The following is a 14113-nucleotide window of genomic DNA, read 5'->3' on the forward strand; positions in this document are numbered from 1 at the left end:
CTATTTGGTTTAGCACAGCAGTGTAAACATTCTCTAAATATACACTCTCCATTTTAGCTGCAAATAAAGGAACAAATGATGGCAGCCAGTTCAAAAAGCGAACAGAATGTTAGGAACCATTTGGAAAGGCATAGGCAGAAAATATCATCATGCCACTATATAAATCCATGATATGCCCACACCTAGAATATTGCATGCAGTTCTGGTCGCTTCATCTCAAAAAAGGTATCTTAGAATTGGAACAAGTACGGAGAAAGACAACAAAATGATTAGGGGTGTGGAACAGCTTCCATAGGAGGAGAGATTAAAGAAGACTGGAACTGTTCATCTTAGAAAAGAGATGACTAAGGGAGGGGGATATGATAGAGGTGTATAAAAACATGAATGTTGTGGAGAAAGTTAATATGGAAGTGTTGTTTTCCCCTATACATAACACAAGCACCAGAGGTCACCCACTGAAATGAATAGGCAGAGGTTTAAAACATAAGGAAGTACTTCTTACATGATGCACAGTGAATCTGTGGAACCTGTTGCCAGGGAATGTTTTGACGGGCAAAAGTATAACTGGGTTCAAAAAAATAATTAGATAATTGGCCTCAGTGAGTTCTGATCCTGCATTAATGCTAGTTAATATGGGAAGGCAAAGTTCAGTTTTTAGGGGCCAGTTCTATAGATCTATAGAGTTGAGTTCTGCAAGCCACAGAAACCCCTGGGAATTATGCTGCCTCGTACGGCTCACATCCTATCCTAGCCAAACCTATTGTAATGCTGATAAGTAACAGAAACATGCACAGTAGTAAGTCAGATTTGTGATTTATTGTATAAATTTGGTGCCAAAATCTTACAATAAACTATGTACAAAAGATCTGATTTTTACATATCAGGAATAGGATTCTATAGACTAGGTGGAGTTTTGGAGAGGTGATGCTGGGTGGATACGGGAGACCAGTGTTCCTTAGGAAAGGGGGAGAAATAATCTGCATAGTTTTAGGGGTTTTATCTTTTTGCTTACTATGCTGATTCTTTTTTTAAAAAATGCTTATGTGCATCTGCTTGGAAATGCACAAGTGTGTTTAGGGCTCATGTCTGTTAGCATTTTAATAGAACGTAATTTGCTACTCTGGAAAGTTAGCCTATGACACACACAAACATAAAGAGCAGTTAAGGGCTGGGATATTTTTGAAATATCTTAAAAGCTTATAAAATACAGAAAATTGCATCTGATACTTTGAAAACATTCTGGGGAAGAACTTCTGCCCCATCGACACCATTTTATTTTATTTATTTTATTATGTTTTTCCCTTCTCAACATTGCTAGGTTCTCCCAATTGTTGATTGGTTCAGAATTTACCCATGGTGCCACTGACGTCCACGGGTAATTTAATAGCTACTAGCTTCTCAATCTCTTTTCCCAAATAGGAGAGGTTTGATTCTGGGAAATAATTAACAAATCACTCCAGCATTAAGTGGTGCCTCCTTGAGGAGGACTCTGATCACTTCATGTTTAAGAAAGGTCAGGACATTCCTCTGCTAACCAACACATTAATAATGTCATCAGTAAAGACATATCAGCTAAACTACTGAGTCTTGGAAAACAGAGTCATCTTCTTTAGAAACAACTATTTCAATAGGGATTTCTTTACTAGCTAAATTACTTTAATTAGCCTGAGAAAATCCCATCACCCACATCAGTATGTCCACCATCACCTTTTTGAGTAAGACTCCTGCAAGCTCACAATGAACTGTATTTACCTTGTTGGGTTTGACCTTTAGGTTTCACCTATTCTGCCCTCAATTTCCTCTTAGAAGTTCCATGTTGAGCAAAGTCATCAATGTAGATGATAAGAGTTGCACACAAATCAAGACGCCTCAGCCCATAAAGGATCTCATTCTGCAGTCCTTACTCAGGCAAGTCTCCCATTGGCTTCAACTGGAGTTTTGCCAGAATAAAAACTGGAAGATTAGGTCCAATCACTGTTCCCATTTGCCCACAGAGAGCAAGACATGGTGCTCTCTTTTCATGAGGGATTGAGAGATCTTGCTCTTCACATATTTTCCTAGCATGGGAGTATTAGTCTCAATTTGGGACCTGAATTGAGATCCTCTTATGGCATTAGAGTTACGTTATCCCTGAACTGCAAGGTCAAGCGCAGTATAAATTGTTTTCTCACAAATTATTGTTGCCTATTTTGCTTTAAAGCTATAAGGATCATTAGTGCTATTTTAAAAAAATTGAATATTGAGTTCCTTTCTCCTCATTATTCATTGGCAAGATGATTTAAGTGGCATGTTCAGTTAAATGAGGATTATCTTGAGATCTGCAATTTAATTGCATTTTTTGATGTTAGGTTTTGCAATTACAAATGGAAAACTACTAGATGGTTTTGATTTTTCTTTTTTTATTGCCATTCTGATCTGATAAATAAAATAAAATATGGATAGAGCAATTAATTTTGCTTTGTTTCTTTGCTTTGAAGGAATAACGACAGTTTTGACAATGACAACGTTGAGCATCAGTGCAAGGCATTCGTTGCCAAAAGTATCCTATGCCACTGCCATGGACTGGTTCATAGCTGTCTGCTTTGCCTTTGTGTTCTCTGCTCTTATTGAATTTGCTGCTGTCAACTATTTTACTAATGTTCAACTGGAAAAGGCCAAAAGGAAGACAGTGAAATCACTCCTTGAATTTCCAATCTTGCCGGTGCAGCGAGAACAGTGCACAGAAGAGGCACTCATGGTATTTTATTTATCTGTTGTTTGTTATACTGTTTTCAGGACTATATACACTTGTTTGAGTCCAGTGCATGAAAAATATCTGACAATATATTTGTAGGGTCCCGTAAGAGAACATTGTAAGGGATAAATCCTGGTCCTATTGAGGGCTTTTTTCCACTGTCATAAATGGGACCAGGACTTGGTTCTCTTAGGATCTTTCCATATTGTCCATTTTGATTAACAAGTTATACCTTCCAGATAGAGGGTCTAATCTTGATGAAATAGAGTGAAGACGAAAGTAGAATGTTTAACAACACATGTAGCTTATATTTATCCATCTGAGAAGAGCGGGCCAGACTGCATTCTCCTCATGGGAGGGAGCTAAGCTAGAAGGTTCTCCTTGTGGGGTTTCCTCCCAAGTCATTCCATTGTGTTGTTTTCACTCCATCTCCCTGTTGCCTAGGCTGTGTGTCCAGTCCACAAAATCTACAGATCCCAGGGCACCAGAGGAGACTGGGATCATCTACATGGAGGCTTGATGCCTTTCTATTGTTTCTGAGTGTTTTAACCTTCCCTTTACCCTCTTGTCTTCATTGGAGCCACATTATCTGGGCCGCCCCTGGCTGTGGTTGGCACCAGCACCCTGAGAGTCCGAGACTATTACTTTTCCATGGAAATCTCTGCAAGACTAATGGAGGTGACAATGTACCTGATCCTCAACCTAGATCCCAGCCTGCTCACTCCTTTCTACTGTCACCCCTGCACAGTGTCCCAAGCCATCAGGATGCCCTCTGAAGGCTCCCAGACAATAGGGGTAACCACAGAGGCAACTGTATCCATATCCGTATAAGAGGCAGGCAGGCCAGTCTCTGCATGGAGTTCTGGGATTCATACTTAGTTAAGATTTCAAAGAAGGAAAGAAAATGTGTATCATCCTCCAAGAGTCGGGATCCAATGTGGTGGTGGTGGTGGTCTGGCTGCAAGCAGTAATTTTAAAATCAGTTAGACAGGTTAAAAAAAAATAGCATTCGGCAATAAGAAAGTTCCCCTCTACGCTAAACATGGAATTCAGCCAAATGTAAGTCTGCGGCTTTGCTGTCGCCATTTATAATTTTTTTTTAATTCTTCCTTGCATTGCTGAGGGATTGGACGGTGTCAGGAAAAATCTGTAGGTTGTGTCCATCAATAATTATATCTTTCTTCTTGCAGACTGTTTTTTAATAGTCTTTTTTCCCGCCTCTCCTGAATTTATTAATGAAGCAGTTAAAGTTTTGGTTTGAGCCTGTTGGGAAGGACTTCTCTGGGATTCTGTAACCCTTTTATATCTTCATTTATTTATTTTAATTTATCAAAGAAGCTAATGACATAGGGCCAGATTCTGATCCCCTTGCTCACGGTGAGTAATACATTTAAATCAGTGGAATAAGGTACTACTCAGAATAAGCAAGGGTGGCACAATCTATCCAACAATCAGTATTCCTTTATGTGCAGATCTCACAGCACTGAACCTTCATTTTCTATGAAATCAGTAAGTGTTCAAGACTCTTATCACGTGGGATTTGTCAGATCCAGCTATTTCAGTCATGGATTTGTTTTCAAGGAGCTGATTATAATGTCTTTTTGCACAGGCACCCCACCTACCTACTGTCAAGCCTTTTCCGTGGATTGCTTTTTAGCTATCGTAGTGTCCTAAATGAGATCTAGGTAGTTTAAGTGTGATTCCTTAGTACTTATCTTGATATCCAGGCCCGCTAATTAAAAGTCTGACCCCAACTCCCGTTGAAGTCAATGGAAGCTTGGGTTGTATCAGACCCTAAGAGTATGTCTGTACTGCAAAAACACCAGTGGCAGCAAGTTTCAGAGCCCACATCAGTTTCAAAGCCTGAGCTGGAATGTCGACGTGACTATTTCTAGCCTCATAATGTGAGCTGGAGGCAGCTGACCTGGGGTCTGAGACTTGCTTCAGCAGGTGGTTATTTTTTTTTGTTTGTTTTTTGGCCATGTAGATGTACCCTTTGGGTCCAGAGGCTAGATCTTCAGCTCCACTCAGCTTCAAGCCAACTTTGTGATGCCCCAGACCCTTGGGAAGTGGCAAGGAAGATTTAGATATTAGGAAAATCTTTCTAACAATAAGGATACTTAAATACTGGAATAGGCTTCCAAGGGAGGTTGTGGAATCCCTGTCATTGGAAGTTTTTAAGAACAGGTTAGACAAGACACCTGTCAGGAATCGTCTAGCTATACTTGGTCCTGCCTCTGTGTGGGTGGATGGACTAGATGACCTCTTGAGGACCCTACCTTCCCTACATTTCTATGATTCTAGGATTGACCTCTTCCCTCCACCTTCACTCTCTATTGCTTTCCTCCCCTGCTGTCCACCCACTTCCACTTTCCTTCCCACCTCTTTGCTCTCTCACTACCCTCCTTCATAGCTATTCCACAGTAGCATCCCCTGTGGATACTCTGAACATGGAATAAGCATGTCCACATGTAGAATTATTGCAGAGTACCTACTGAGCTTTTAATTCATACCCTAACTTAGTTCACAATAACTCTTCTATGTAGGCAAGCCCTGAGTTTTGAGTTCAGAAGGATTGCCCAGTGTTTAGTATTAATATACCATAAAAATAACTTTTAAATGTAATTTGTCTTTTACTATTACTATTATTTTGTCTCATCCTAATTAGGTGTTTCACTTTGATTTCTTATGTCAATCCTGTTTGGTTTCTCCTATGTTGACATTTGTGTTAAAATAGTGGAATTAGCAATAAACTTGGGCAAAACTTGTGCAATTCATGAGACCTTTTTTTAAACTTGTCTTACACAACTTAGCCCTCCTGAAATTTAGATTGTTGGCAGAATTTCGACAGACTGGCCGTTGTCCACAGGGGAAAATGTGAACATTCAAAAAGACAGTTAGCCAAAACTTCGCACTTGTAAATTTTGAAAAAGCTGTCCAAAAATCTTAAAGCCCTAAACCCTCTCCCTGGTGCACAGCCACAGTATCTATATTGTGTGATAGGAATCTCCTACTCCTCTTCCTGACTGAGACTGGACTGCCCCTGCTATCACCCACCTTGGGCGCTGTAGAGATGACTATGCTGGTTTTTCACCATTGAGATTCCCCAGACTTAGGGTAGCTTTAGATCCCCTCAAAACAACAACAAAAAGACAGTAACTGATCTTATGAAAAAAAATGCTATATATGAAAAGTAGAACTAAGTTCTGCCCTTCTCTGGGCTGTTGTTCCTGAATGAGTATTCCTTATCTATATGAATGATCCCAATAATTGAAGTGGAGTATAAATATGGATTTGCAGCACTGGCCTCTGTATGAGGAAGGAGGGAATTGGACTATGAAGGTAGGTCCCTTGTGATGGAAGGGGATTGTACAGCCCAATAAACATAAGAATTAAGCAAATTAATAATAGGATTTGATAAAATAAAGATTTTATTATTAGAAATAGTTTTTCAAGTATGTATGTCATCCATTAGATCTGTTTCCATGAGACCAACAATAATTTTAAAATGTGATTTTCATGTAAAGTCAATGTATATATTACTCAGACCAATATACTGTGGTTTTTTTAAGAGAGATCTAGATTTTTAATCAAAAGCCCATTCTCCAAATGTCTGATAGGTTTTCTTTGGAAAGCTGTTTCATTGGAAAGAGATGCATTCTGGTCTATTTGGAGGTGTCCATTTACATTATGCATAACTCATGCAAATCTATATCAAAGGTAGCATAGCTTTGACTACAACATACTTTGACAAAGATATTGGCTGTATGATGTGACTAGTTGTTCTTTTGTATAATTACATTTACTTCACTACGTTTACATCATGGATGAGACTGACCTAATATATTTTAAATTAAATTACCTTTTGTCTAAAAAAACCAGTAAGCTTTTTCAGAGCATAGTTAGACAATCCGATGCATTTTAACTTAGACCAATATATTCCAATACTCTCATTACTCAACCAGTCTAACACACCTTTCTGACATCAGTGGATTTATTACTGTACTTGGGCCTCAATTCTGCAATTGACTCTGCAGAGGTGGACCCCTGCTCTTGTGAAACAAGCTACAGGATTGGTATCTTGGGATCCGATTTTGATGTCTTTACATAGGAGGGAGGAATGAGGTTTGCCTATCAGCCATGATCTCTCAGAGACTCTTGGAGATGTTCGATAGAACTCAGTGGGCTTTGGATCAGGCCCTTGAATCTCCGCTGTGATGTGCTGATGCTGCTGCAAGCATTCCACCACAACGTAAATTAAAGAGTTTAGTGGTACAGAGGATACATCACATGGGATGTTTGACTGAAAGGGAGTGTTCTTGCATTATTCATACTGAGGTGCAAATATTTATTCTCTTTTTGCTGTTTATTCTTCCTGAGATTGGTTTTAATTCTGCTATTTGGCTGTACTATAAATATCCAAGTATTTATTTCACTAAGACACAAGCAGTTTCTGTTTCCCATTATCAGACAAGGTTATAATAATAACTTTTCTTATCAGGCCTCTGAAGACTCTTATTTTCCTGATACCTCTGTAGGATAATTTAAATTTGATAACTTTGTTGTATTACATTTTCCAAGGCTATATCCGCTCCTGTAAGAAATGTAATTTGTGTGTCACAAACAAAAACTGCCTTGGTTCGTGATTTTTTTTTTTATTTGTCTCCAGTTTGTTCCCCTAAAACAGTCAATATTTTGTTAGTGTTATAGAAGTCAGTTTTGCCTAGTATTGTTCTCTAGCTGGTAGAAAGTGCTGGTAACATAGCAAAAGAGTAATCAGTTCACATGAGCAGGAAAATCATGTCATATTAGTAGGTCAGAGTCTATTCTCTGATGTGCAACTCATGTTGAAATCAATGAGGGTTGTATGGATAATCTGGAAGGGCAGAATTTGGCCTGTGACAATTATTATATTAGAAATTGCTTTGTTACTACAATGATTTAACATACAGTAACAGGTCAACATGAAGTCAGTATTTATTCAGAAACATGGTGACTGGGCCTTTTGAGGAAAAATTATTTTTCTTTCCCTTCTTATGATCTCCATCTCAGGGGGAAGCAATTGTCCCTGAAGGTCAAGGATGGGAAATAAGGGCATTGCCTTATTGCTTTTAAGGGCTTTGTTCAAAGTGTATTCTGAGTTATGTGTTGCTTACCTTCTTTCATATGTAATTTCTGAACAAAGAGACATGCCTTGCCTACACAGCGTTCTACTCCAAGTTCAGCTCCTTTCTGTTCTTGTCAGTCCCTTCTCCTCTCCCAGGCCTTTTGTTTGCTCAGTTCACTATCTCCATGCCCACTCAGCCCCTCTGGCTACCCTGCACTTAGTGCTGCTGTTGTTACCTTAATGTTACCTCCTCCCCACCATGTCAGCTTCCTTTACTGTTGTTGTCCAGCAAACAGGAAATCGGGCACCTATATCTGCCCAGATAACACTCCTCTGCCCTGGGCTTATGGGTAATGGCATTTTTTTTTGTTCAGTCTGTATGGAGATAGGGTATGGCAACCCAGGATGCAAGGAATATGCACTTCTCCTAGGCAGCTTCTGCCTGCATTATTCCTGAGAAAAGTGCAGCAGAGCTTAAAGCTACCCTCCTCTGACTCAAACCAATAGGCGAGGACAGGTAGCACCTATCCGAGCCTGCCCTCCCTCAAGTGTAACCCTGGGGTGATGGGGCAGGCAGCAGGTTAGCACCTTCTTGCATCAGCAAGACTGAATCTGGCCCTGTATATTTTGATCTTTGTTTAGGAAAAGCAGAAATATTGTTGTATGTCATTAGGGTTGCCAATTGTGGTTGGCCGTATTCCTGGAGGTTTCGTCACATAACATAATCTTTAATTAAGATTAATCTTTAATCCCTAGAGAGTCCAGGACAAGCCTGGAGGGTTGGCAACCCCGGTGCTGGAGGAAGCGGAATGATTTATGGTTTCTCAGAATCATGATTCTATTTTTATGTTTCTGTGCTAGTTTCACTTCCATTTAAAGACATACTGACTTTTTGTGTTAAAGAAGAATTTCATCACATTTTGGATCATTTCAAAAAGTTCCATTTTAAAAAAACAAACCTCTTCAGCACTATTAGTAAGACCTTTATCCTTCTCAGTGTATATCTGGGATGTGCGATCCGAAAAGTAGGTCAGTTTAAACAAACCCTTTTCTACAATTCTGAGCACTTAAAATTAAATCAAATATTTTTAAAGCCTAAAGTTACAAATAGATGTAATCCATACTGACTCAGATCCCTTTTTTTTTTTTATCCTAACCCAGCTAAAATATTGTTGTCTTATTGGGTGTCTTTTTAAAAATCTTATATTTTTTAGTCATTTATTATCCAAACCTAGCACATGCCAGTTATTATCTCATCGTTGTTGTTTGACCACACTGAGCCAATAGGAGTTTTGCCATGGGCTGTACTGGGGTAGGATTTCACCCTGTGACTTCAGGCACAGTGCTGAGCAAGGAGAGATGCATACGGTGCGCCCCACAATTCCTCCCCCTGCTTCCTCTGCGCTCTAACAGCGGCAGTACATTATTAGCTCCCCCTTTAGCTATTCTAGGCAGGGAGTAGAGGGGTGGAGCCTGCTCTGAAGAGGGAGTAAAGTGGCAAGTGGCTTTGCTTGCTCCAACCTGACCAGATCTAATGTTCATATTGCCCATGTCTGGGTATATGCTCGCTTACTCCCTTGCACGGACGTGCAGTCACTCCCATTCTGGCCCTAGCTGTTTAGTTACACAAGTGTTCAGTTTAATCGTTATTAAATTCTAAGACTTAAATAACACTAGAAAATGGAATAATGATTCAGTTTTAAAATGTAATAGTAGGGTTTCACTTCTATTTCCATAGCCTTAGGTAATTAAAAAAAAAAAAAAGTCATGGTGTTTAGCAGTTAAATCCAGCCAGGAACCAAATGAGAGATACTGGCCTTAAAAAATGTCAGGTGGTCATGCAAATGGAGGGGAATGACGATGATCAGATAAAGCAAAGGAGGGAGCTTTCAGTGCTCTCTGAATAATGTATTTGACATGTCAACAATTTTCTATCGCTTTAGTTTCGTTAGCATCTCTGCTATCAGTAATTTAGAGTAATAATGAGAGAGCAGTTCTGTGTGGGATGAAAGTAGATGTGGGTCTAGTGTGAGTGGCATATCTCATATTAAACCTTATTTGAAAGGTATGGTAGTGATGACTAGCTGCCTAACTCTGTAGTGATTCAATGTGCATGCTGAGCATTTGGATACTTGAGGATAAAGTCCAGCTTCTATTTGAATATCACTGTTAGCCTGCTGAAGCCCTATGCGTGCCTTTAACTTTACATACTATGAGTAGACCCATTGACTTCAGCAGAGTTAAGCATATGTATAAATCTTTACGGGATCGAACCTAACTGCCAACATTGCAAGTAGTTTAAATGGGCTTCTTAGTATTTCACATTAGCAATATCATTCTGAATGGTATAAATCATAGCGTTCTATTAACTGGATGGTCCCTATCCAGAAACCTTGGATTGACGATACCTTTGATATGGTTAGGGTGTGCAACATAGCGGGGGAGGGAAGCTCAGTGGTTTGAGCATTGGCCTGCTAAACACAGGGTTGTGAGTTCAATCCTTGAGGGGGTCATTTAGGGATCTGGGGCAACTATGGGGGACTGGTCCTGCTTTGAGCAGGGGGTTGGACTAGATGACCTCCTGAGGTCCCTTCCAACCCTGATATTCTATGATTCATAGGCAGCTGTGGAAAAGTGAAAGCTTTCTTCTTTTGGAAGGTGAGCAATTCTTGGGAGATGGGAATCAAGGTATTTGATTTAGGTCAGATTCTGATCCAACCACTGTAAATCCAGAAGAAAAATCCATTGAGTTACAGATCTGGGTTTGGCCATGGATAATCAGGTTGTAATGACGGTAATGTGACCAAAATTGTTTGACTTTAAAGTTGTTACCACAGGAGTTCTGTCACAGCAGATTTCTTGTAAATAAACAGGATGTCCTTCTGGAGTCCTTCCCACCTGCAAAGCCTGCTAGAAAGTGTAGCAGTTTGCTAATTCTTGTAACTCTAATACTATAAAGAACTGCCAGAAATGCAAGCTAGGCACTGTGAGGCTCTTCTCTGTTATTAGTCATTTTAAGCTCCAAAGGCCGGAGTCAAATTCCATTGAGTTAATTGGGTTTTAGATCAGGCACTTACTTTGGAAATTAAAGCATAAATAGATAATGTTGTTTTTGTAAGCCTCTGTTCAGGAAAGCACTTAAGTACATGCTTAATAAATGAAAGCACATGCTTAAGTGGATTACTAACTAGGGATGGATTTAAGCATGTGCTTAAGTGCATTCCTCAGTCAGGGAGGATTGAACAGATCCACTGAAAAGTAAATACTCTTCAGTTTCACCACTGAAATAAATAATGGTTGTTGTTTTAATATTGGCTTCAAGAACCCAGTTAGGATTTGGATGAAACCAGTTTATCAGATCTTTTTGTCTTCTAGTTTTTAATGAAAGTAAATATTGAAAATAGCCAAGTATTGTAATATCTTAGAACATTTTAAAAACACAAAAGGAGACTAAGCCCCTGGCTGGAAGGAGTAGGATTTTCAGGTAGTTCTGAATAAATACTATGCTTTCTAAAGAACAAACGAGGAAAAGACTAAAAAAAAATTTAAAGTTGTCATTTCAATAGTCCTCATTTATATGGATGTGTATTTATCCACAAAGAGGATCAATTTTCCTGTTTCCTGTAAAGATTTTTATGATAAGCCTGTGAGTTAAATTTGAATTGTTGTTTGTACTGTGGCTTCAATATTTTTTTATTGGTTTGAAAATTGTTATGGGAAAAACTGAGTAGTGAGGTTTGTGGTACAGGTGAGCCCAAGCACCACCAAACTTTAGGGTGAGTTTTCTATGCTAATGGTGACATTTTAGCTAATTTCATTTATACTCTGAGGGGATGAGGGTGGGGGGAAATAAATCTGTTAGAAGCTTGGAAAAATCCCTCAGGCAGATTAGTGTGTTTTCAAAGGCATTTTCACCAAGCCACTGTAACAAATTTAAGGAGAATTTAAGGTCACTGGAGAATTGAAAAGTGGAGAAAACACTTTTTAAAAGTCCTCGTTTCTAATCAACTCTTTCCTCTCTTCCTTTGAATACACTAAATGGAACAATCCTGCAATGGGGGATAAACAAATAAACCTAATGGATCTTTGCTATATTCAGTTTTGTTTCCTGATTCTCATACTCTGGCTTTATCTAAATTGCATGATTGTTTTGCATTTTTATTTTAAATCTTGAGCCTAAATATTGCACAGCTGGAGGGGGTGATATGACATAGTTAAATATCCAGCATTACAGATAGGATTATAAAGAGTAGCTTTCAATAACTATTATTTCTGTTCACATAATTCTAAATTCTATTGATTTCCAAATTATGAAATAGTTTTTGTGCACTATGGTATTCTTCTCTCTTTGTAATGGAATTCATTGTCCTTTGTGCAGGTGTAGATTTTACTAGGACTGGGCAAAGCAAAATCTATAATGCATTTTTCAGTAAATATTGATCCCCCTGGCTCTGGAACGTCAACCCAAGAGATACTTCTGTTCCAAGTTTATATGTTTTGCTGTGACATGGCAAGATGGCGAATCGGGGCCTGAAAGGATTTTTGATTTTCTTATAGTACATAATCAGCGTTAAATATCTGGGAGAGGGGCAGAAGTGAACAATGCATACCAAAGAGAGGAAGACAACTGTTGTTTACACTGATGAGAACATGTTTCAGAGTAACAGCAGTGTTAGTCTGTATTCACAAAAAGAAAAGGAGTGCTTGTGGCACCTTAGAGACTAACCAATTTATTTGAGCATAAGCTTTTGTGAGCTACAGCTCACTTCATCAGATGCATACCATGGAAAGTGTAGAAGATCTTATTATATACACACAAAGCGTGAAAAAATACCTCCTCCCACCCAACTCTCCTGCTGGTAATAGCTTATCCAAAGTGACCACTCTCCTTACATTGTGTATGATAATCAAGGTGGGCCATTTCCAGCACAAATCCAGGGTTTAACAAGAATGTATGGGGGGGGGGGGGGGGGAGATGTAGGTAGGAATAGTGGTCAGTAGACCTACATGCCTCCAGCTTTCACCCTGACCACACCACACGATCCATCATCTACAGCCAAGCTCTGCAATACAACCGCATTTGCTCCAACCCCTCAGACAGAGACAGACACCTACAAGATCTCTATCAAGCATTTTACAACTACAATACCCACCTGCGGAAGTGAAGAAACAGATTGATAGAGCCAGAAGAGTTCCCAGAAGTCACCTACTACAGGACAGGCCCAACAAAGAAAATAACAGAACGCCACTAGCCGTCACCTTCAGCCCCCAACTAAAACCCCTCCAACGCATTATTAAGGATCTACAACCTATCCTGAAGGATGACCCAACACTCTCACAAATCTTGGGAGACGGGCCAGTCCTTGCCTACAGACAGCCCCCCAACCTGAAGCAAATACTCACCAGCAACCACATACCACACAGCAGAACCACTAACCCAGGAACCTATCCTTGCAACAAAGCCCGTTGCCAACTGTGCCCACATATCTATTCAGGGGACACCATCACAGGGCCTAATAACATCAGCCACACTATCAGAGGCTCGTTCACCTGCACATCCACCAATGTGATATATGCCATCATGTGCCAGCAATGCCCCTCTGCCATGTACATTGGTCAAACTGGACAGTCTCTACGTAAAAGAATAAATGGACACAAATCAGATGTCAAGAATTCTAACATTCATAAACCAGTCGGTGAACACTTCAATCTCTCTGGTCACGCTATTACAGACATGAAAGTCGCTATTTTACAACAGAAAAACTTCAAATCCAGACTCCAGCGAGAAACTGCTGAATTGGAATTCATTTGCAAATTGGGTACAATTAACTTAGGCTACCTTGCATAATGACTAAGCCACTCCCAGTCTCTATTCAAGCCTATTTCCCCTTGGTTTTTCCTACCCCCCCCCCATACGTTCTTGTTAAACCCTGGATTTGTGCTGGAAATGGCCCACCTTGATTATCATACACATTGTAAGGAGAGTGATCACTTTAGATAAGCTATTACCAGCAGGAGAGTGGGGTGGGAGGATGTATTTTTTCATGCTTTGTGTGTATATAATAAGATCTTCTACACTTTCCACGGTATGCATCCGATGAAGGGAACTGTAGCTCACGAAAGCTTATGCTCAAATAAATTGGTTAGTCTCTAAGGTGCCACAAGTACTCCTTTTCTTGATGAGAACATGTTATCTCCGTGGCAAACCTCAAATCTCATGCAATTTGGCAAGCTGTCATTCCTCCTGAAGTAACTGGAAACCGGCGCTTCTC

General features: G+C 39.7%; 1 protein-coding gene across 7 annotated transcripts in view; it reads left to right on the plus strand.

The window, feature by feature from the left end:
• LOC125635959 (gamma-aminobutyric acid receptor subunit alpha-4) overlaps positions 1-14113 on the plus strand; it is a 267090-nt gene that overhangs the window by 31824 nt on the left and 221153 nt on the right. For all 7 annotated transcript variants that reach the window (XM_048848413.2, XM_075127948.1, XM_075127949.1 and 4 more), the window contains one exon: positions 2478-2737. In XM_048848413.2, the coding sequence (XP_048704370.1) occupies positions 2478-2737 (260 nt within the window). The remainder of the gene's footprint in view (positions 1-2477; positions 2738-14113) is intronic.

Source organism: Caretta caretta, chromosome 4, assembly GCF_965140235.1.
Source record: "Caretta caretta isolate rCarCar2 chromosome 4, rCarCar1.hap1, whole genome shotgun sequence".
Lineage (NCBI taxonomy): Eukaryota > Metazoa > Chordata > Testudines > Cheloniidae > Caretta > Caretta caretta.